Source organism: Prionailurus bengalensis, chromosome A2 (genome assembly GCF_016509475.1).
Source record: "Prionailurus bengalensis isolate Pbe53 chromosome A2, Fcat_Pben_1.1_paternal_pri, whole genome shotgun sequence".
NCBI classification, from domain to species: domain Eukaryota; kingdom Metazoa; phylum Chordata; class Mammalia; order Carnivora; family Felidae; genus Prionailurus; species Prionailurus bengalensis.
This window is the reverse complement of record NC_057348.1, coordinates 10,237,861-10,261,564: the sequence shown is the minus strand read 5'-3', so window position 1 is coordinate 10,261,564 and position 23,704 is coordinate 10,237,861. Positions and strand designations below refer to the sequence as shown.

General features: G+C 57.4%; 1 protein-coding gene across 3 annotated transcripts; it reads right to left on the bottom strand.

Annotated features, from left to right (window-relative positions):
* Positions 1 to 153: 153 nt before the first annotated feature.
* Positions 154 to 23,704, bottom strand: PKN1 (protein kinase N1). Of its 3 annotated transcripts, none has more exons than XM_043586820.1 (22): positions 23,511 to 23,704; positions 18,895 to 19,198; positions 16,818 to 16,969; positions 15,584 to 15,710; positions 12,280 to 12,425; positions 11,804 to 12,017; positions 10,823 to 11,017; positions 8,886 to 8,995; positions 8,647 to 8,790; positions 6,759 to 6,834; positions 6,533 to 6,674; positions 6,349 to 6,442; positions 4,397 to 4,476; positions 4,245 to 4,320; positions 4,071 to 4,162; positions 2,495 to 2,671; positions 2,222 to 2,284; positions 2,025 to 2,101; positions 1,659 to 1,801; positions 997 to 1,104; positions 838 to 918; positions 154 to 440 (listed from the first exon to the last, which is right to left on the bottom strand). In XM_043586820.1, exons 1-22 carry the CDS (start codon positions 23,529 to 23,531, stop codon positions 237 to 239), a joined length of 2,826 nt encoding a protein of 941 aa, XP_043442755.1. In that variant the 5' UTR covers positions 23,532 to 23,704; the 3' UTR covers positions 154 to 236. The 3 variants fall into 3 exon arrangements, with proteins under 3 accessions (XP_043442755.1, XP_043442753.1, XP_043442754.1); XM_043586818.1 differs by lacking the exon at positions 23,511 to 23,704 and adding an exon at positions 22,455 to 22,526; XM_043586819.1 differs by lacking the exon at positions 23,511 to 23,704 and adding an exon at positions 20,178 to 20,279.

Below are 23,704 nucleotides of genomic sequence, written 5' to 3'. Positions count from 1 at the left end.
CCCCATGCAAACTCAGGGCATCTCCCCGTCACTCTTTATGCCCCTGGCCACCCATCGGATCTGCCCCCCACAACTCTGGCCGCTTCCAAGCACACCCCTCTCCCCTACCCCCGCCCCATGCCAACATTACTGCACACATTAGGAGCCAGAGGATGCGTGGGTGGGGCAAACCCCAAAGGCCTTTTTAAAAACTACTAAGAGCTTGGTCAGGGCAGGGGCAGGGGCAGGGGAGAGGGCTAGCAGCCCCCGGCCACGAAGTCGAAGTCCCGGAAGGCTGCCTGCTCAGTGGCCGTGAGGGGCCGCGCGTCGCGGGGCGGGCTCAGCGTGGGGGCCTCCCCTGTGAATTCCTCATCGAAGTTGCTGACATCCGTGCGGCCTGACAGCGTGGGCACGAAGGGAGGTGGCAAGCGCCGGGCCAGCAGAGTGTCCCAGCCCAGTGTCTGCAGGGGCGGAGGAGAGACAGAAGTCAGCAGGAGAGGCTGGGGAGCAGGCTGCCCGAGCGACCAGCCCCTGTGCCCTGACCAGCCCTGCATCTGGGGGATTGACATAAGGAGTCATAAGATAGAGGGATAAAATGTGATCCTTACTGGCAGCCCAATAAGGATCACAGTGTGAGCATGGGGAGCCCAGGGGTGGGGGAGAGGAAGCCTGGGTTCACGCAGATGTGCGTGTAGGAGGGTCAGTGGGAGTGAGGTGGGGGACGGAGGTGACAATGTTGGAGGTGAAGTGACTAGGTCTTGGTAGGGGAGAAATGACTAGGCCCTGGGGGACAGGGTGACCAGGTTGACCAGGTCTCTGGTGGGGGGAGGGTTGGCCAGGCACTTGGGGGGACCTTACCCGAAAGAAGGGCTGCTTTTTCACATCCTCTGCGTCCCTCTCGCTGGACCCCAACCTCCGCTCTGGATTCCTCCGCAGCAGCTGGGGGGAGGAGAGGTGTCAGTCCTCCCCGTCCCGGCCCCAGAGCCCCTCCCGAGGCCCAAGTCGGGGGCTCCTCACCCTGCGCATGATGCCAATGGCTTCGGCCGACAGGAAGCGTGGGTAGCGAACCTCATCATTGACTATGCTGTCAAATACCTCCTCCTCGTCGTCCCCTGGGAACGGGGACTGGGGACAGGAAGAGCCAGGGTGAATTAGGCCCCTCCTCTGGCCACTCCCCTCCCAGCCCCACCTGAGCCATCTACTCCCAGCTACTTCTGGGGGCTGACTGATGTGGGAAGGTAAGCCGGCTCTCACGTCCCCCAAAGCCCCCCAGCTCCCCAGAACTCCAGGAGGTTGGGGGAAGAAGGCAGGGGCCAAAGGGTGGAGGGTAGGAAGAGGGCCACCACAGCCTCTCCGGGGGCGGGGCGCGGGGCGGGGGCGGGGGGCTCACACAGCGCGGGGCTCAGAGAACACGTCACTGTGGATGTGCAGCATTTTACCCCATTTTAGAGACGCAAAAATTGAGGCTAGGGAGGCAAAACCAGCTGCCCCCATCACACAGTACATGGAGGCACACTATGATTCCCCACCGGCCCTCCCCTGCTCCCCCCTCCCCCTCTCCCCTCTCCCCCGCTCCTCCCTTTTCCCCATTCCCCCCTCCTCCCCCCCCTCCCCCAGGCTTAAGCAGTTCCCAGTGTGATCCCAGGGTCAGGCAGGGTGGGAGCAGCCTGGGGCCTCACCTCTCCAACCAGCATCTCGTAGAGCAGCACACCCAGCCCCCACCAGTCCACAGCCCTCGTGTAAGATGTGTCTGTCAGCACCTCAGGTGCCAGGAACTCCGGGGTCCCACAAAATGTGCTGGTCCGGTCCCCATAGCCCATCCCTGGGGGCAGTAGGGCCACGTGAGGTTTCGGGTGGGGGGTCCCAGCTACGGGTGGGGGTCCCAGCAGTAGCCCAGCCCAGCCCAGCATGGGGTGGCCTAGCCAGTCAGCCCCGCCCCAGGGTTAGGGTTGGGGGCGGCCCAGGTGGGGTTGGGGACTCCATTCCCTCCCCACTCTGTCTAATCCCCAAAGGCCAGCCCTTCACATCCCAGCCCCGCCCCTCACCCTCCTTGCAGAGGCCAAAGTCTGCGATCTTGACATAGCCCTCGGTGTCCAGGAGCAAATTGTCCAACTTCAGGTCCCTGTGATGGGTTGGGGGGATGTAAAGAGGGATGAGTGGGGGTCTGGGCCCTGCCTGAAGCCTGAGGGCCCCCCGCGGGCAGAGCGTGTGTACAGGAGCACACGCACACACGGGCACACACCTGTAGACGATCTTGTGTTCGTGCAGGAACTGCAGCCCCAGCACCACACAGGCCGAATAAAAGCTGCAGAGAGAAGCTCGTGTGACAGGGCCAGGCCTCCCGGCAAGGAAGGCAGGCCACAGAAACCCGGCTCTCACGTCCCCCAAAGCCCCCCAGCTCCCCAGAACTCCAGGAGGTTGGGGGAAGAAGGCAGGGGCCAAAGGGTGGAGGGTAGGAAGAGGGCCACCACAGCCTCTCCGGGGGCGGGGCGCGGGGCGGGGGCGGGGGGCTCACACAGCGCGGGGCTCAGAGAACACGTCACTGTGGATGTGCAGCATCAGATCCCCGCCGGCTGAGTACTCCATCACGAAGCACACGTGCTCTGGCGTCTGGAAACAGCCGAACAGGTTCACCAGGAAGGGATGTGCTGCTCTGGTCACCGCCGCCAAGATCCGCTTCTCGCACATCAGGCTGGGCAGGGTTGCAGGCAGGGGTCAGAGACCACAGCAGCCCCCCACCCCCAAGCCCCACACTCCCCGGAGTCCTCAGCCATCACCTATTTGCTGGGGGCCTCGAATGGCTGTGCAGCCTGAGGCAAGTTGCTTAATATTTCTGAACCTCAGCGGCCAAACAAGCACCCAGAATCCATCTATCATCCTAGTAACAGCGCCCCCCCCGCCCCGCCAGACATCCCTTTAGGGAACAGCCAGGGTGGGCTAATTGGAGCACCCCATTTTCCTGGCCAGGAATTGGTTCGGGAATGGTCGAGCCAAGCTAGTGGGGCTCAACCTCAGGATTTCTGCTGGAATTATTAAGGAAGAAGGGCTAAAACTGGTAGATGAACCTTAAATTGCTGTGGTAGGGGGCTCTCTCTGCCCCCAGTGAAATGACTGCAAGCAAAGCCCACAAAGAGGAAAGAGGACAGCGAGACGTCATCTGAGCAACTGGATACAGCCATGCCTGAAGGCAACGCACCCCTACACTTTTCTGATCCAGAGCAATAAATTCCTCTTTTGCTTAAGGCTGTCTGAGTTGGGTTCCTGATTAACAAAAAAAAAAATGTCAGGAAGATTAGGGACAATCAGGGTCTCTCTCGGGCATTTTTACGGGGGGGGGGGGGCAGATACTGTGTAGAATGCTCTAGATGCATCCCCTCACTTAATCTACCTGACAACCCTGCAAGAAAGGCATCATTACCCCCCTTTTATACATGGGGAGGCTGGGGATCAGAAGAGCAAAGTGACTTCTCCCGGGCCTCTAAGCAAATTGGTGGCAGAGGTGGGATTTGGACCCAGGGCCCTAACCCCAAAGCAGGGGCAGTGTAATGGTGCCATTAAGAGTGCAGCCTTCAAGGGTGCTTGGGTGACTCAGTCAGTTAAGCGTCTGACTCTTGATTTCTGCTCAGGTCATGATCTCATGGTCGTGAGATCGAGCCTCGCATTGGGCCTTCACACTGAGTGTGGAGCCTGCTGGGAATTCCCCTCTTTCTCTCCCAATGTCTCTCAAAATAAAGAAACAAACATTTAAAAAAAAAAAAAAAAGGAGTGCAGGCTTAAGAGTCCGAGTCCCTAGGTTTGAATCCCTGACCTGCTGCTTACTGGCTTTGTGACCTTGGGAAGCTTGCTCGACCTCTCTGTGTTATCGGCAGAAGGGGAACAGTAATATTTACCGCATAGGACTGTCATGAGTTACTGGACATAAAGCGCACGGTGGGCACTTTCTAAGAGTTGTTAACATCTTAAGTGCTGGCTTAGTAATAAGTGGCTGTTATAAATCACTGTCACAGCAGCTCCAAAGAGGGGACTGCTCTGTCTCCCACTCCCCAGAAGAAGAGACCAAGGTTCTCAGAGGGCCCCAGCTGGTTCCCCACCTCTCCACCTCATCTCGGGCCACAATGTCGCCTTTCTTCAAAGCCTTGATGGCGAACAGCTCCCCGCTGGGCCGGAACTCAGAGAGCAGCACCTGGAACCACAGTGGACAGCGAGGACCTTCGTGGCCAGCCTGGGAACCCCCAGTTCCCTCAACTCCTTGCCCCCTGCCTCACCTTCCCAAAGTGACCCCGGCCCAGCACCGCCAGGAATTTGAAATCCTCGAGGGTCAGGGGTGACTTCCTCAGAGGGCTGCGGAGAGAAGACAGTGGTGGGGACAAGGATGGCAGGCAGGGGTGGCAGGTGGGGAGTGGGGGAGGGGCGTCACCTGCACAGGGCGGGGCCTGGGGTCTCCTGGGTCTCCGAAGGCAGCTCGGGAGTAGTGGTAGCTTCCTGGATCGGGGAGCTCTGCAGCAGAGACAGGGGGTCAGAGGCACCCCATAATATAACTGCACTCTAGTCACCTCTCTGACGTAGCCTCTCCTCCCGCTCGCCCCCATGCTCACTCCCCTCCTGCCACACTGTCCTGTGCACACACCAGCTCAAGTCCTTTGCCCAGACTATTCCCTCCACCCAGGGTGGGGAGTCCTCTCTTCCCCACCAGCATCTGCACAGCTCCTCCCTTGCCTCCGGGCATTTATCGGGATGTCACCTTCGCAGATGGTCAGCTGGTCAGCATATCAGACAACTCACAGAACCCCCCTCCCCAAGACACACATACTCCCCGTCCCCTTTCGTTGCTTTTTTTCATGCTGTAAATACATTTTATCATTTTGCCTACTTATTGCCTTGATGGGTAGGTGCCCTGGGAGCCACTTAATTCTTTACCCCACGTGTGCATGGAACTTTGGAAAGAGTCAAGATCAATATTGCAAACGGGAATATGTTACTACCGGTTCATCATCCTCCACTGCAGACACGGCTGTAAAAATCCAATCAGACGGATAGGTGTGTGGTGGGAAACACCGGCCTCTCGTGCCCCAGCCCCCCTCCCCGGAACCAGCCACCATGAAGGATTTCCTGAGTGCCTTTCTAGATAGATTTTCTACAAGCAAACGTTGATGGTAGAGGCTCCATTTTCCTGGCTCCCACGACTGACAATATCCTAATCCGGACGTTCCTACCGGACAACCTGTCTTAGAAGCTATTCTACGCCACTGCGCATATGTCACAGCCACGTACTATTCCAACCTGTCATTTATTTAGCACTGGCTCCTACGAACGGACTCTGACGTTTTCACTTCTGCCCACACAAAGCTGCCGCAGTGAACTTCCGGGATGCGCACATGTGTGCACGTCCAGGATTGGAACTCCTGGGTCGAGACGATGTCCCATTTTTAGCTCAGCCGGCTATGCCCTCCCGAGGTGCAACAATTTGCGAGCCTCCCACTGACTGCCTGTTCCCCCGCCTCCTGCCCAGCATTTGGTGGTATGAAACTTTTGGATTTTGTTTTGCCAAACTCATCTCATGGTGCCTGTCATTATATTATTATTATAAATATAACCCAGAAGCATATGTTATTCTTCTTTTTTTTAGGCGACGTGTAAAATGCACTCAAGGGAGCCAGCTCTTACACACACGTGTCCACCTGGGTGCGTGGCACCCAGACCGGGGGTGGGTAAATCATGTTTTGCACCATCTGTGAGCTAAGAATAGCTTTGACGTTTTTAAAGGGGGGGGGGGGGGGCGGAATCAAAAGGAGAGTGACATTTTATGATCTGTGGAAGTGATATGACATTCAAGCTTCAGTGTCCGTCAGCGAGGTTGTGCCAGGATCCGGCCACGCCGTTGGTGTATGGATGTATCATGTGTGGCTGCTTTCTGCAATGGCCCTTTATGGAAAAACTGTGCTGATCTCTGCCCGAGATTAAGACCCACAACATCGCCATGACCCTGACGGGCTCCCTTGTGTCTCCCGCCTATCAATAACCGCCTCCCCCCCACAACCAGAGAAAACCTCTATCTTGACTTCTGTCCTTGACTTGAGTCTTAAACGTGCTTGGTTTACAGGCCAGTGCACAGAGCAGAGCAAGGCGAAACAACTTGCTGTGGGTCACACAGCTGATAAATAGCAGAGCAGGGACAAGGACCCAGGTGGCCTGGCTCCTGAGCTCATGTTTTTATTCAGGAATAGAGAGTGGGACCCTGCTTCTAGAAGAGGTGTGTGACCCAGGGAAGTTCCCAGTGGTCTCTGGGCCTTGAGCTGGGAAAGAGGCCCGGAGGAGGAATCTTTGAAGCTGCCTGAGCCAGGCCCAGGGGGAAATGAGTGGGATACTCACCAGGCTCGATGGGCTGGAAGGAGGGCCCAGAGGACTCTTCTGGGGCAAACTATCCAAGTCAGCCCCAAGGTTCAGCTTCTCCACAGATATATCGCTGTAGAACACGGGAGGAGGGTTTGTCTGGGACCCAGCACCCTGCCAAGCAACCAGGGACAGCCTAGACCCCAGGGACCTCCCTCCTTACCCTGTGGACCGGGCCTCAGGTCCCGGAGAGGCTCCAGGGCTGAAGGTACCCGTGGCCGTGGCATTGGGAATGAGCCTTCGAAGCAGCCGCACCCAGGTGGCAACATCGATGTTCATCTGCCTAGCGCGCTGAAATGTTTTCCCTGGAGGGATGGGGGCAGGCGTCACCCTTCATGATACTCCCGGGACCCCTGGCCTCTCCTCTGCCTTGCTCACCCCCTCCTCACCTTGTTGCTTGGAGAAAATTTTCTTCTGCCTTCGGAGCCGGGGTATCCTCTCAATGACAGGGTTGCGGAAGGTAACCTGGGGAGAGGCGCCAGTGGGTGAGAACCTGCCCCCACCTCTAGGCACAGGGGGAAGCCCTTAGGAGAGGAGGTGTGCACACCCATATGTTTTGGGGGTTCTGATCACTGCGGCCCCATATCCAAACACAGATTATTAAGAAGTTATAAGGTACCAAGGGGCTAAAAAAACAATCCATGGCCTGGCAGGGCTACCTCCTGAAACCCCATCTTGGAAAGGCAAGAAGCAGGCAACCAAACCCTCCTCCAGGGGTGCAGAGGGGGGGGTCTGACCCAACAAGACGCACACTCAGCTCCAGCAAGGTCCTACGTCCTCGAGTGTCCTGATTCCCCAAGTGTGGTCCCGGACCAGCAGCATCACCTGGGGAATCTGCCGGAAATGCAGATTCTTGGGCCCCCCACCTGGACCCACTGAATCAGAAATACGGGGGAGGGGCCCAGCAGTCCATGTGTCAACAAGCTCTCCAGGGGATGCCGGTGCCACCCATGTGGGGGAGCCGCCGGTCTGGCGCCATTCTCCCAACTCTGGTTGCATCTTCTAGTAAGGCGCTAAAAGTCACAGAACCGTGTGACCTTATGCGTGTCCGATATGGTCACCACTAGCCATGAAGGGCTATTTAAATTCAGGAAAAATGTAAAGGAACATTAAAACTTGAGTTCCCTGGTCCGGCTAGCCACGCTTCACGTGGCTGGCGGCTGCTGTGTTGGACGGGGCTCGGATACAGCATTTCCATCTACCACACAATGCGACTATTGTAGGCTCATAGACCACAGAACTGTAGAAAGTTCTATCGGCTGGTGCTTTTGGGGAGGCAGAGAAACAAAACAGAACGCTATAAGTAGACCTCGAGGGCGAGCAGGACTGCTTCAGAATTCGCACCCCCGCTACCCACCCAGCCACCCGCTGGGTTTTGGCCGGTCTCCCTAACGGAAGAACAATTTCACTGCCCTGCCGCTCGAGTCAGCCCTGGTCCCTGCTCTTTTCCACCAGCGGTCCTCGATTATGAGATCACGGCAGAATTCCCACACCGAGGCACGGATTCCCACACACACAGGGCACATGTATATGTGTCAGGGGCACATTTAAAGCACTTTTGAGGAAGCTTTTGGCTGATGAGAGGGCCAGGGGCTTTCCTACTCGGTGCCTCTGTTTTCTCCCTGCTCAGATGTGACTAAGGAGGATCGCTTCTGAACTGGGTTGAAGTGGGTCTTTGTGAGGATTAACAAGTTAAAGCCGGCAAAGCACTTAGGACAGGGTGTGGCTCACACCTCAAGGGGTCAGCTAGGAATGTCATTTATTAGACCTCGGGCCCTCACCCAGGGGACACTGGCAATGTCTGGAGACATCTTTGATTGTCACAACTGGGGGTGGGGGTGGGTGCTGGCTTCCTGTGGGTGCAAACCAGGGGTGCTGCTCAACACCCGACCGCGCAAACCGAGAAGGATCTGGCCCACTGGGGCGCACTTGGCCACAGCACCAAGGGTGGGGTACCCCGACTGAGACCCTAACCCTAACAGCACTGCAGAAGGGATTTCTCTCTAGTCTGCTGTGGCTCTGATAGCAATCTCCTTGACACATCACCAGGTTTTTCTTTTCTTTTCGGGCTTGGCAAAATTTTGCAATTTTTTTTTTTTTTGGTCAATCTTTTCCCCTCAGAACAAAACCAACCCCAGCTTACGTTGTGTCACTGATGTCACTAATTACATACATTTTTCTATCAAGGTTCAGAGATTAATCCCAAACCTCTCTTCCCTTCTGGACAGTGGGAGCATGTGGGAAAGTAGTTTCTCGTGCTCAGGGGTCGGGCTGTACCTCGGCCACCAGGCAGCCCTGGGGTTCCATGTCCAGCTGCACTTCATGCCTCTCGTTGTCCAAGAAATCCTCCAACTTCAGGAATTTGAGGGCACACAGGCCCCGTTGGTCCCGCCAGAACACAGCCAACTCCAGTTCCCGGGCCTCAATTGAGGGAGAGGAATTGAGCCATCACTTGGGGTGCCTGAGGTCCAGAACCCTTCTCCTCCAGGCCCTGCCATCCCCCCCACCTAGCTCACCCTTTCCAGCTCCAGGGTGAAGCTCTGGTCCCAGGCGTTGGGGCCACACGGCTTCCAGGAGGTCTGCCCCACCACTGTGTTATCCAGCTTGAGCACAGTGCTAACCTCGCCTGGAATGAGGGGTGGGGGAGGGTGTCAGAAAATGTTTGGGGTGTGTGTAGGGGGGATCATATCTCCTATCCTAGTAAAGAAATCTCTCCTCCCCCCATCATGTTCACCGTGCTATCGTGACAAAGCTTTATGGTTCTGCCTTTCACGTTAAGGCGTTTAATATACTTCCAGTTGATGTCTGTGTATGGTGTGAGGTAGGGACCCAAATTCGCTTTTACTCTATATGCAACTTCCAGCAATGTACTCCTGAGAATTCACCCTAAAAAAATGCATGCAGTTTACATTGGGAAATGCACATATGTAACGCTTACATTGGCCCCAGACTAGAAATATCTATTAAGAGGAGAATTAACATATAAACTATAGTATAGTCTTATTAGCTGATATTCAACTCTTACTATTTTTTACTTTAAAAAGCCCCAGCAGTTTGTTACGGCTCAGTCTAAGACAACAGGCTATTAAACAGGAGTTAAAATGAATGAATAAACTATAGCTTCATGCTATGATATGGCTAAATCTCCCAAACAATGTTAAGTGGAAGAAGCCATTACCATGGAATACGTTCTGTATGATTCTGTGTATGTAAAGTTCAAACACCAGGCAATTTAAACTATGTTGTTTTGAGATGTGTACATAGGTGCTAAAACTACAAAGAAAAGCAGGGAAATGATAACCACACGTCAGGAGAGTAGCTACCTCTGGACAGAGGAAGGGGCTAGAATGGGAGGGGAGAGGGAAGGGGGGTTTCCAGAAAGTTCTATTGCTTGACTTGACCTAGGTGGTGGTATCATGGGTGTTTGCTCCATTATTCTTCTTCTTTTGTACCTACTTTCTTGGATGCCTTTTTTTTTTTTAACTGGGGTAAAATTCACGTAACATAAAATATATCTCTGTAATCACTTTGAAGCGTTCCGTTCACACTGTTGTGCGACTACCACCACCATCCATCTCCAGAACGTTTTTCGTCTCCCTCTACTGAAACTCTGTCCCCGTGAAACAACAATTCTCTGCTCTCCCCTCCTGCCCAGCCACTGGCAACCACCCTTCTTTCATTTCCGTGACCTGGACTAGTCTCGACACCTCAGAGAAGTGGAATCGTACAGAACGTGTCTTTTTGTGACGGGCTTGTTTCACTTAGCTTAACGCCCTCAGGTTCGCCGATGCTGTAGCCCATGTCAGTATTGAGGCTGCTTTTTGGGGGTGGAATACCACCCCGCGGCACATACACAGCGCATTCTGCTTATCTGTTCATCCGTCAGCAGACACCTGTGTCGCTTCTACAACTTGGCTGTCGGGAATAATGCCGCTGTGGACATGAGCGTCCACAGATCAACTCTTTGGGGTGTGTACTCAGAAGAGGGGTTGCTGGTCATACGGTAATGCCATGTTTAATTTTTTGAGGACCTGCCATCCTGCTTTCCACGGAGCCTGCAGCACTTTATAGTCCCAACGGTAGTGCGCGAGGGTTCCGGTTTCTCTACATCCTCCCCAGCACTTGTATTTTCTTTTTTTTTTCTTAAAACAATATCCACCCTAATGAAGGTAACGTACTAGTTCTAGGGGCGCCTGGGTGGCTTAGTCGGTTAGGCGCCGACTTCGGCTCAGGTCATGATCTCACAGCTCATGGGGTCGAGCCCCGCGTCGGGCTCTGTGCTGACAGCTCAGAGCCTGGAGCCTGCTTCGGATTCTGTGTCTCCCTCTCTCTCTGCCCCTCCCCTGCTCATGCTCTGTCTCTTTCTCAAAATAAATAAATAAAGTGTTACAAGCGTGTGACATCCCAGGATCCCCGCCCCATCTCATCCCTCCAAGGCTCAGTGCCCACTCACTGGTGTTCTCGGCTTCCACTTTGAGGCTGCCCCGGCCACTGAGGCTTCCGCTTCGGCTGTAAAGGCCCCGGGCTGGGCGGCTCAGGAAGGTGGTGCGGCTGTCGGGGGTGCCAGGCACCCCCACCGAGGGTGAGGAGCTCCAGGGGACGGTCTCTGGAAGGTCCCTGCAGCCTACCACACGCACCTCCAGGGTCCCTGAGGGAGGGTAGGCTCAGGAGGCGCCCATATCTGGCACAGGCCAAAGGCGAAGTGGGCATATCCAGAAGTGGCCAGCACACAGGTGGAAGTCGGTGAGGGACAACCGGGGCGGGGGGTGGGGCAGGGGGTCTGATGCAGGGATGCCCACAAGTGAGAAATATGGGAGAAGGGGCAGGGCTGAGGCTGGAGTAGGCCAGGCTGGGGAGGGGCTCTGGATGCTGGGGGTTATCGACAGAAGACGGGTTTAGGGCACGGGCCGACGAGGCAATGGGAGCCAGATTGGACTAGGGCGTCGAGGGTAGGACTCAGGGAGCTGACCAGAGGTCCCAGAAGGGGTCAGGGGTCTAGGGTAGGGCTGATCTAAGGGGGAAGTAACCGCTGAGGGGTCTAGGGAGGGAGGAGCTAGCTGGCCTTGCAGGGTGGGGGCAGACTCAGGGCTGAGGGTTCTGAGAATGAGGGGTTGCGGGACTTGGGCTGGGGGGCTATGGGCTGGAGGGAAAAACAGGGCCGGGTAAGAAGGGGTAGTGATGGGGACATGGTGGGCATGGGGGCAAGAGTCCAGAATCAGAGGACAAGCTGGGCCCGGAAGTCGACTGCACTGAGCTGTGGGGCCTAGGGAAGTGGGGACCCGGGCTACAGAGCTGGGATGCATGGAGGATGAAGTAGGATGGGGTACAGGCGTGGGGAAAGCGGAGATCTAGGTTGAGGTTCTCAGGGCTTGGGGAGAAGTCGAGGATACAGAGCCGCGGTGGCGGGGTCTGGGTGGGGGAGGTCTGGACCCACCTGTGAGTGGCGCGGGCTTGCACAGGGTGTTGTAGTGCGTGGGAGGGAAGGGCCCCGCCAGGCGGGCACTGAAGGCTGCCGACGAGGCCACAGCAAGCTCCTCGCGCAGCAGACGCCCCTTCGGATGGTCCGCGGGCAACTCCCCGAGTCGCCGCTCCAGAGCCTCCCGCAGCAGCCCCAGCTTCTGGTTGGACTCGGTCAGCTTCTCCTGGGCCTGTAATGGGAGGGAGAGAGTGGGACTAGGGGTGGGGCCTGGCATGCGCCTCCCCAAGCCTGGTTAAGTCTTACCTGGCCCTAGCCTTCAAACCACCTGGGTCCTACCCCTGGGCTCCGGGAAAACGAGGCCCCACCCCCGGCTGAGGCCCCACCCCTGGCCAAGGTCCCGCCCCTCGCTGAAGCCTCACCGCAGGAGGCCCTACGGGGTCAATTCCCGCCCCTTCGCTGGGGCCCCGCCCCCCCAAAGTCCCGCCCCTCACCTCGCAGACCGCCTTGCGGTCCGGGGCCTTGGCGGCGCTGAGCAGGCGCAGCACGTTCTTGGCACCCTCGGCCACCGCGTGCTCCACTCGGAAGTGGTGCCTCAGCTCCTCAATGCGCAGCTCCACGGACCCCAGGTCTGCACTCCCTGTGGGCGTGGGACGCCGGGTGGTGAGGCCAGCTTAGGACCCAGGTCCGACCACCCCAGCCCCGGATGCGCAGGTGTCCGCAGGAACGGGCACTGGCCACAGACGCACCACCGCCAAGATGCGTCAGGTTTTTCCCAAGCAAGGGGTGACGGTGCCACAGTCGCGCTGTCACCTGCAGGCAGTCAGACTTCCACCCAAATGCAATCACTCTTTCATCCAAACATGGTCACCCACAGGCACCTTCCCAGGGACAGAGTTAGGCTGTCATACAGGAACAGTCATGTACACAGGGACACGATCAACAAAGGCTTAAAGGACAGACGTGTTGGCAGGGTCCCCTTGCATCCCAGGGACGGTCACAGGGACACTGTGGCCATTTAGATAGCCAGAAGAAAAAAAAAAAAAAGATAGCCAGAAGGAGATAATCACACAGGCCCAGGGACACTTAAAAAAAAAAAAAAAAAAAAAGTAACTTTTACTAACTGCCTTCCAAGGTCGGCAGTTTGCCCACACCTATCAAAATTGCAAATGTAATGGCCCTTTGATCCAGCAAACCCAGTTCAGGAACTTTATCCCATAGAAACACCTCTGCACTTGACATACGTACATCGCTACTCACCGAAGCCTTCTTTCTAAGAGCAAAAGATCGGAAATAACCCCGTTTCTTCCAGTAGGAGTCTGGGTAAACGAATGTGACCATCCACGTGGTGAAATACAATGCAGTTGGGAGAGCAAGGGCACTGTCACACAGACATCGCCACACTGTCACTCACAGGGGAACAGTGGCATTATTGCTTTGTCACCAGCGTAGGCACACGGTCACCCACAGGCAGAGAACACACTCTCACAAAGATTCAGCCACACCACCACACAGGGATATTGTCACAGGGCAGAGAGACATGATCACAAGACACAAACATCCTCACGGGACACATTTACACTGTGGCAAAACCCCTGGGGCCCCCTAACTCCAGCCCAGGGAGAACCATAATCACACTGCCACATGGGTAAGGCACAGGGACGGCAAAGAAATGCCATCACACTGTCACACAGGCAGGACAGCATCACCAATACCCACAGGCACAAATGTTGCAGGGAAACAGACTGGGTATCACACCCAGTATGAAGTCGTAGGGACACAGCCATGGCCCAATAAAGGACGGTCACAGTTACCCAATGGCACAGGGACAGGCACAATAAGGACACACTGTCACCAGAGGCACAAGACCACACTCTCCATGGGTGTAGGTTCCAAGGACAGTCCCACTATCTTGTATATTGACCCAGACTCAGACCCTGGCACTCAGAGAGAGTCATGCTATCACTCACAGGCACTCACTCAGACACCAACCACACAGACATAGCAGTCACAGGCACACTGTCTGACAAACACAGCCGCACTCTTGCCCCCAGGCCTGCTGTCACACATGTCCAGAGAGTCACCAGGGCTTTTACACTTACAGGGACAAGATCGTACCATTACCCGAGGCTACAATACCACCCAGAGGCACAGGGACATGACCATACCATCATTCACTGTCACCGAGAGCCCATGTAGGTATTCCCAGTACAGATGAGCAATCACACTAACACCTCCCCTACCTCAAAGACACACACACGACACCCACACTCTGTCATCTGAGTTATCTATTCCCATTGCTATGGACTGGATGTTTCTGTTCCCCTGAAATTCATATATTGAAACCCTACCCCGGGTGCCTGGGCGGCTCAGTTGATTGAGCAACCAACTCTTGGTTTTGACTCAGGTCGTCATCTTACAGTTTCATGGGTTCAAGCCTCACATCAGGCTCTGTGCTGGCGGTGCGGAGCCTGCTTGGGATTCTCTTTCTCCCTCTCTCTCTGTTCCTTCCCCACTCAAGCTGCCTCTGTCTTTCATAAAAATGAAAGGAAGGAAGGAAGGAAGAAAAAGGGAAAGGGAGAGAGAGGAGAAAGAAAGAAAGAAAGAAAGAAAGAAAGAAAGAAAGAAAGAAAGAAAGAAAGAAAGAAAGAAAGAAAGAAAGAAAGAAAGAAAAGAAAAGAAAAGAAAAGAAAAGAAAAGAAAAAGGAAAGGAAAAGAAAAGAAAAGAAAAGAAAAGAAAAGAAAAAAAAAAAGAAAAGAAAAGAAAAGAAAAGAAACAAACCTAACCCATAATGTGATGGTATTATGTGTTAGGAGGTGGGGCCTTTGGCAAGTGATTAGGTCATGAGGACGGAGCCCTCGTGAATGGGAGCAGTGGGCTCTTAAGAGAGGCCCTCAGAGAGCTCCTCCACCCCTCCACCATGGGAGGACACACACAGCAGGAAGGCAGCGGTCTGTGAACCCAGAAGAGGGCTCTCACGAGACACCTTGATCCTGGACTTCTGGGCCTCCGGGACTGTGAGCAACAGATCTCTGTTGTTTGTGAGGCACCTAGTCTACGGCATTCTGTTCCAGCGGCCCGAACACTCTAATCCCCACTAACAGCTAACACTGTTACACGGGGGACACACAAACTGTCATGGCTACCGGGACACACACACGGACCCTGGTCCCCACAATGTCACATTAATACTGACACACATCTGTGGCGCAGACCCAGCTACCACCCTGCACACATCAAGACCCTGTCACAAATTCAGGTTGGCAGTCAGCTCAAGTCACCCCCGGGAATCCACACACAGACCCATTCGTGGACACAGACACACGCTGTGGACACCCCCAGTGCTACACAGCGGGGGCCAACGTGACGAGGCGGCCACCTAGTCCGGGGGTCCGCCATTTCTTTTCACGAAGGGCCAGAGAGTCCGTCTTTTCAGCTCTGCGGAGCACACAGCCTCTGTTGCCACCGCTCAGCTCTGCTCCTGCGGAGCGAAAGCAGCCTCACGAGATAGTAAACGAATGCACATGGCTGTGTGTCAGTAAAACTTTATTTACAAAAATAAGACGGCAGTGGCAGATTTAGTCCTCGGGCTGTAGTCTGCTAATAGCTGGTCTAGGGCAGACCCTACGTAGGACACAATGGGAAACCGGCCCAGAGACGGTCAGGAATGGGTTCCGGTCATACCGTGAGTAACCACAGCCACCTCCCTGCCTCAGAAAGGGTCCCCTGACGGGGCCGGGAGCTGAGCTCTTGCAAGGTGGGATGCGGGCTAGTGTGCCTCGGGGCGAGGGGCTCACCTTGGGCATCATCGGGGGCTGCCTGGCTCTCCAGCTGGCCCGCCCGGCGAAGCTGCATTCGGATGATGTCGATCTTGGTCTTGCTGTCCTGCAGCATCTGCTGGGCCGTCAGCAGCAGCTTCCGGTCCTGGAGGTGGGGACGGGCTGTAAGGGGAAGGCTGGGCAAGCGGGGGTCTGCCCACAGGCCCTCCGTGCACCCCGTGCGGGCTGTGGTGACTGTGTCACAGAGGCGATGTGTAGACAGCACGCGCATCCACGCACTCCCAGGAGGAGAGGGGAGATGTGGCCCGTGGCGTCTGAATCCTGGCTCTGCCCCCCAACACACGTAACTGCTGGCAAGCCACTCAGCCTCCCGGGCCTGTTTCCTCCCCTGCAGGGAGGGGAGTAGCGACTACCACGGGGCTGAGGACTGAGGGAGCCCATCTGTGTGCGGGGCTCAGGGCCGCACCGTATTAGAGTCAGCTGTCACCACAGCAGACACGTGGGTGAGTGTTCCCTGAGGCGGGCATAGCCCTGACTACAGCCACATGGGTGAGTCCAAGGGTCGCTGGGTGGGTGTGTTTGACAGGCTGCAGTAAGGGGACTCCAGGGACACCAGGACTGGGTGTGATACCTCCAATCTGTGTGACACCTCCAGTCTCTGGGTGTGAATGTAATGGTCTGTGGGTCTGTGTGTCCAAGGCGCCCTGTTGGCCTGTGCGTGTGTCCTAGGGGATTAAGTGATGGCGTAGGTCTCTACGTCTAGAGGTGGCCGTGGTGGGCCTCCTCCACGGGTCTCCAAGTGTCATTATGGCTGCATCTCTAGATGTTATGGCAGTGCCGACGTGTGCCCAAGTGTTGACATGACCCTGTGTGTCTCCAGGTGTTAGTATTGACCTGACCATGTGTGTACGTTTCAGAGATGCCACCAGCAGTGACACCACCAGATGTGGACATCCCTCGAGTCTCTGGCGTGACTGAGCGTGGGGCACGGCCTCTGCCGTGTGTCTGACATCTCAGATGGTCATCCTGTTTCTCAGATGCCCCCTACAAGCTGCTCACACCGCAGTCCAGCCTCCAAGTCCCCCATCAGTCCCTCTGTCCCCAACCCAGAGGGTCCCAGCCTCCCACGGGGCAGATAGACGTAGGTGGCACGGCGGTTCCCACCCCCCAGCCTGGGATCTGCTCACCGGTGTGCACGCACGTGGGGGTTGTGCACACGCACGTGGGGTGTGCGCATGCATGCTGCCCCTACCTTGGTGCTGCCGTTGCTGTATGTCTGGATCATGTTTTCTGCCCCCTGCTTCACCTTCAGCTCGATGGCCAGCTGCTTCTCCAGGCCAGCCACACGGCTCAGGTTGGTGGCCGAGCAGGCCTGGCTACCTGCACCAGGAGACTGAGGGGCATCTAAGAGGTGGGGGGGGGAGGACAAAGTCACAACGGCCCTCACCTCCATCTGCCTAAGAGGCTTTGCCCAGCTGAGAGGATCCACCTTTTGCCCAGCCTGGGTTCTGCCCCCAAGGCCAGGGGAAAGAGGAAAAGGGGGCCAGGGCCCAGAAGGTCCCTCCACTCCGGCCTGCCCAGAGAAACCCCCTCGGCACTGGGACGAGACCGGTGTGAACAAGTGTGGGCAAACGTCCACGTGTACATATGTCCTTGGTGTTGGTGTAACTATGTACAGAAGCCCCCCACTCCTCACGCAGCTGTGTGAGAGTCTGTGGGCTCAGGTGTGGTTATGTCTGTGCCCACAGGGTGTTGGCATGACTGAGTATGCGTCTCCTCACGTGCTCCCGTACCTAGGCGAAACGCCAGGCGTGAGGTCTGGGTGCTGGGGTGACCCAATGCACGCGTTTCTAACTGTTGGCCCAACGGTGCATTCAGATCTCCAGCCGGTGTGCCTGCACTGGCTCTCTCTGCCTGTGGGTACAGTCAGACCCGTGTGTCCCTAGATGCCGGCATGGCTCTGTGTGAGTCCCGGAGGGTGGTGTAACTTGGGAGTGGGGGTGGGGGAATTTCGGTGCAGATGCTACCGTAGGAGACGCCGGGTGTTAGATGAGCTATCTCCGAGCACTGCCATAACAACGTCGGTCCCCAGCTGCTGACAGGCCGAGGCAGGGTACGGGTGTCAGGGGAGTCTGCGGGCCTGGTCTGACTGTGCGTGTATGTCTCCAGCTGTGGACGGGACAATGTACATCTGTAAGGGTTGGACGGCTGTGTGTGTCAATCTCTGGGGGTTGGTGTAACCATGGGCAAGAGGCTCTAGATACTGTCTGTGTGTGGCTGTGACTGTGTGTGTGCTTCTTTGGGCAGAGGTATGGAAGTTTCTGGGTGTTCGCATGATAATGCCTGGGTCCTTGGGTGTCATCTGGGTGCTGGTGTTGACTGTGTGTGAGGGTCTCTGGCTACTGATGTGATGTGGAAGAAGTCTTTGGCTGCAAGAGAAAAAGTTCTGTAATGCCTTGCACGACAATGTGAATCTACTGTATGCTTAAAAATGGTAACTTTTAGGGGCATCTGGGTGGCTCAATCGGTGAAGCGTCTGACTCTAGATTTCAGCTCAGGTCATGCTCTCATGGCTCATGGGTTCGAGCCCCGTGTTGGGATCTGCACTGACCGTGCTGAGCCTGCTTGGGATCCTCTCCCTGCCTCTCTTCTCAGCCCCTCCCCCACTCGCAGGCTCTGTTTCTCTCTCAAAACAAATAAATAACGCTTTTTTAAAAACCGATAAATTTTATGTTGTGTGTTTTCTGACCACAAATAAATTTTTATTTTATTTTATTTTATTTATGTTTATTTTTGAGAGAGAGAGAGAGTGCGAGCAGGGGAAGGACAGAAAGACAGAGGGAGACACAGGATCCAAGCGGCTCCAGGCTCCCAGCTGTCAGCACAGAGCCCCAAGCGACCGCGGGGCTCCGACTCACGAACTGTGAGATCGTGACCTGAGCCCAAGTCAGAAGCCTAACTGACTGAGCCACCCAGGAGCCCCGAGAATTGTTTAAAGAAACAAAAACTAAAGAAAATTTTTAAAGCATCTCTGGGTGTTGTCCGGATGTTGGTACAACTGTGTGAGTCTTCAGATATTCACGTGACCCGGTGTGGGTCGGGTGGCGGTGCGCCTGCGCAGGACCCTGCCCTGGGGGCCGGTTTGGGTGTTGGTTGGGATCGGAGGCCAAGGCCGGAGGCTGTCACGCGCCGGTGCGTCTCCCCGGGGCTCCGTGCACACCGGGCCAGCCTGGCTCTGGGAGACCCGGGGCGGGCCCCTGGCAGCGGAGCCCCCCACCCCCACCCCACCCCCCGCAGGCCCGCCCCCTCCGGAGAAGCCCCCAGCTCACCTCGGGCGGCGGCCGCAGGGTCGGGCAGCACCACGTGGGCGTGCAGCTCCTGCAGCTGCTGGTGCAGCAGGTCCAGGCGGCGCGAGGAGCCGCGCAGCAGCAGCTCCACGGGGCCCAGGCTGCGGCCCAGGTCGGTGGTGGCCCGCCGCAGGTTCTCGGCGCCCTCCTTCAGCTTCAGCTCCTTGCGGATCTCTTTCCGCAGCCGCTCCCGCTCCAGCTCCAGCTGCTGCTGCACCCCCGGGGCCGCCAGGTCCGCACCTGCCAGGCCCAGCTGCTCCAGCAGGGACCAGCTGCGCGGCTCGCTCTGCAGGAGACGGAGCGTGGTCAGTGGGGGGAGGGGGGACCCCACCCCACGGTGCACGCCGCACGTGGCCAGCTGGGCCTGGGACTTCCGAGACCCGGCCTGCTCCGCATACTCTGAGACCCCAAACTGGGAGGTGAGACAAGGCCCTGTCCCGGCTTCCCGATTCCCCCAAACTGTGAGGTCCCAAGGGCAGGGCCTTCTTCCTTCTCTGTCCCCTCGGACTAGGGGGCCCCATAAGTAAGTACAGTCTTATCTCCTTTCATCTATTCCTTATGCACTGGGATTCGGGAGCACAGGCCCCATTACCCCACCAGTGCGTTCCCCCCCAACTTGAAGGTCCCCAGGTTCAGGCCTTACCTCCCACTGCCCCCCCACAAAACAAGGTCCGGAGGGCAGACCCCTTCTCCCTTCTGCTGCCCCCCTAAACTAGGAGGTTCCAAGGGTAGACCCCAACTCCCCTCTGCTGTCCCTAAAACTAGGTCCCCAGGGCAGGCCCCATCTTCCCTCTGCTGCTCCTCAAACAAGTATCAAGGGCAGGCCTCTGCTTTCGCTCCCCCGCCCCCCAAAAAAATGGCCTTGAGATCTGGAGAGCAGGCCCCTTTTCCTCTCTGGGATGCCCTCAAACTGGGAAGTGCCAAGGGCAGGCCTCCTCTTCCCTCCTTCCAAACGACATCCTGGGGACAAACCCCATCTTTCCCCTGCTGTGTCCTCAAACTGGGAGGTCCTGGGACAAGCCCTGTCTCCCTTCCTCTCGTCCTCTACACCTGGACCCCAAAGAGCAGCGCCCCGGCTCCTTCCTCCTCTATCCTGGCCTGGGAGCCTCAAAAAGCCCCACATATTTTCATCTTCAAAACAGAAAACTCCCAGGCTAGGGACCCGTCTCCTCCTCTTGGTCCAAAATCAAGAGGTCCCAAGGGCAGGGCCTCCGGCCGGTGTCACTGGGGTCCTCTTTGCCCCCCACCCCAACCCCAGCCCCCACCTCCAGCTCCTGGTCCAAAGGGGGACTGGCCTGCGCCATCCTGGGTCCGGGCTGAGGGCCCCGCCCTCTTCCTGAACCTCAGCCCTGCTAGGGCCTCCTGACCGCCACTTCCTCTTTCCTGCCAGCTCCCAGCATCCCCTGCGTGGGGCCAGCTCCGGGGCTCTGGGGCATGTAGAGGACCTTTTCCTCATCGCCTCCTCTAGGACTAAGCCTGCTTCTCAGGAGACAACCAGGGAGGGCCCTCACTCTTTGTCCTAGGACTTGCAAAGGTGTGCATGCACCTCACATGCCCATTAGTGTAGACATGGAGACCAAGCTCCCTTGGGTGTATACAGGCTCCAGGGGCCGACTGGGGTGTATACACCCTCTCATGTACCTACAGGAGTGTACACGGAACACAGGCAGGCAAGTGTGTGCACACCCCTGTGCCTACCCCACGGACGCTGATGTGCACATGCCCGATATACGAGTGCTTCTATGGGCCAGCCCCCTTCCTGCAGATGCAGGCTGTCCCGACTTCCGGCTTCCTCTCAATTTGGTTGCCAATTGCTGTGACCACAGCTAGGGCCCGGCCATGCCACCTCCCTGAAACCCACATCATGAGAAGCCAGTGCTGGAGCTCTGGGGTGATGGTACCCACAAACCGGCAGCCCACTGAAGGCCAAGTACGACTTAATAATAAGAGCAGTTATTACAAGCTCCACCTAGGTCAACTAATGTGAGTCCACGAGTGGGGTGCTATTATCACCCCATTTCAAGACAAGGAAACTGAGGCCTGGAGTGGTGACATAACTTGTCCCCAAGGTCCCACAGCCAGCAGGAGTAAGGGCTGGGATTTAAAACGGGAGTGCCCAGAATCTGATCACCAGCTAAGTGGCAGGCCTCGCAATATGTGAGAACCCCCACCAGGAGAACCCATTTCACAGATGAGCAAAGTCTTCCTTGGCTCCCAGCCAACCTGGAGGGCAGCTGCCCCCAGGGAGGCAGCTGAGTATCACTCTCGCCAGCCTACCCATCCCTCACATTAATCCTGAGGAAACTGAGGCTCAGAGAGATGACAGCAGCAGATGGGGGGGCGGGGGGTTATCCCCACACACATCTCCAGGGGCGTTGGGCGACATCCAGAAACATTCTGGGTTGTCCCAGCTGGGGGTGGGGAGGGTGTGCTCCTGGCATCTACTGGGTTGAGACCAGGGAGCCTGCTCCATATCCTTCCCTGCACAGGGCAGCCCCCACCTCAAAGAATGATTCAGCGCCAAACGTCAATAGTGCTGAGACTGAGAAACCCTGCGTTAAAGGACACAGACTCACACCCTGGGCTGCTGACCATGTTCCCCAGTAAGGCTTTCCCAGCAGCCCCACCTGCAGAGCACAGGCTCATCTACACCTCTCCCTTTGGACAATGAATGCCCTTTTAGGCCCATTGTTTCTGGTGGCAAAACCACAGCTCAGAGAGGCAAAGGCAGTGGATCCAGGACATACAGTGAGAAAGTGACAGCCCTGGAATTTAAACCCCAGTTCACCTAATACTACCGGCTGGCTACCAGTCCCCGCCCACCACCCAGCCCCATCCCATCCCTAGCAGGCAGAGCAGGGTACTGCGAAGATCCAGGCCAGCTCAAATGGGGAAAGCCCAGGCACAGAGGAACAGAAGCTGAGGCCTGAGAGTACGCAGAGCAGGGAGGGAAGGAGGGAGGGAGGTCCAGCCTCCTGGGTTCTCTTCCCTTGGGTGACTCACTCCTACCCAGAGGGCAGAGGTCACCTGTGGGCCAGCAAGGCAAACCCATGAATCAGAAGCCTGGCCCAGCCTTGGAGAAGCCCTGCTCCCCCGCCTCCCACCAAGGCACAGGACACCCAGGTCCAGAGGGTCCACTTCCCAGAATCCTCCCACCCTGCCCCGCCTTCCCAGAGCAGCCAGGGACCTAGACCCTCACATCCGGAGATTTCAATGCTTTGGGCGTTTCCGGAATCTGGACAGGACATCCGTTTGCCGGACACAGGACAGACAGGCATACGTCGGGACAGACAGACAGTGACAGGGTGGCAGGCCCAAGCAGGCACAAGAAAGGGGTGACCAGGAGGGGGTAAGAAACTGGGCAAGAGATGGCAGGGGGGACCACAGCACAGGCCCAGCCTCATTCCAGGACTCACAGCCTCCTCTCAGGTCGTGTTTGCTACATGCCAAGTGCATGCATGCGCCAGGGGGTTCCTACACAGCCCTCCCAGGGCTGCGGGTAGAGGCAGAAACCCCGGCCCACCCCGGCCCCAAGGTCTGACCTTATGTGATCGGCAACACCAGATACGCCCAGCTCCGCGGCAAGGCTGACAGGCCATCAGCAGGACTGGGGTGGGGGACAGGGGATCATGGGGGAGACACAGAGGGGATGGGGGCAGGTGCAGAAGGAGACGAAAACCCAGTTACACAGCAACCACAGGACAAAAGAGGGATTTTGAGGCACTAACGAGGGTGCCAGAGGCACAGGATGTGCCTCAGATTCTGAACCAAAGTCAGAAGTCACCCTGGCCTCGCTTGTCACAGATGTGGAAGGTGAGTCCAAGGCTGTGATATTCACAAGGTGGCACATGGAGAACCTGGCTGGGTGGCAGGTTGGTGCCAATCTGTGTGTGTTTGCATGTGCGGGAAGGGTGACCCAGCCCTGCCACCCATGCCCAGGTTGGGTTCTAGGTGCAAGAGAATCCCCAGCTGGGGATGAGGTTCCACCAGGCAGCCTTGAGGGTGGCCATGTGGATCCCCCATTCCTCAATCTAATGAGGTGACTCGGGCACTTCCGCCAACAGGTGCCAATCTGGGTGGCGTCGGGACCATCATAAAGCTCCGTCTGGAGGCGGGGGGCCGCCAGAGCTTTGTTGTGCTGGGGGAGGGGCACCGACCGAACGGCCTCCTCCCCTCCGGGCCACTGCGCCAGGCACCTGCCCCAGGTGGAGCCGCACCTGCCGGGAACTGAATGCTGGGGGGGGGGGGGGGGGGGAGTGCCTAGTTGAGTGACGGGGGCGACAGGCACCGGGACGCACAGCCAGCCACAGACGTTCGAACGAGAGCCTCCGCCGCGCCCCTTCTAATGCTCAGGGAGGGGAGGAGCTTAGGGGTGCGGCGGGGGCCTTCCGGACCTCCCCGTTCCCCTCGGTGCGTACCTTCACCTGCCGAAAGGGGGACCGTGCTGGTTCCACGGTGTCGTCCCAGGGAGAGGGCGCCGGGCCCTCGGGAGGCCCCCACCTTGGCCTCCCGGGCCCCGGGGAGCCCCGGCAACGCGCGGGCGGGGGGTCCCCAGCGCTGGCCGGCCGCCCGGCGGCTGCGGACGCAGGTGCGCCTACCTGCACGGCGTCGCTGGCCATGTCCTCGCGCCGCCCGCCAGGGGTCCCCGCGCGGAGGGAGGGGCAACAGGAGGAGCGCGCGTGCGCCCCGCGCGGGGCGGGGAAGGGGCGGGCGCGGCGCGAGCCCCCGCCAGCGCGCGGCCCGCTCCGGCCTGCTCCGCTCGGGCCCCGCCTGGCCAGGCCGCCGCGTCCGC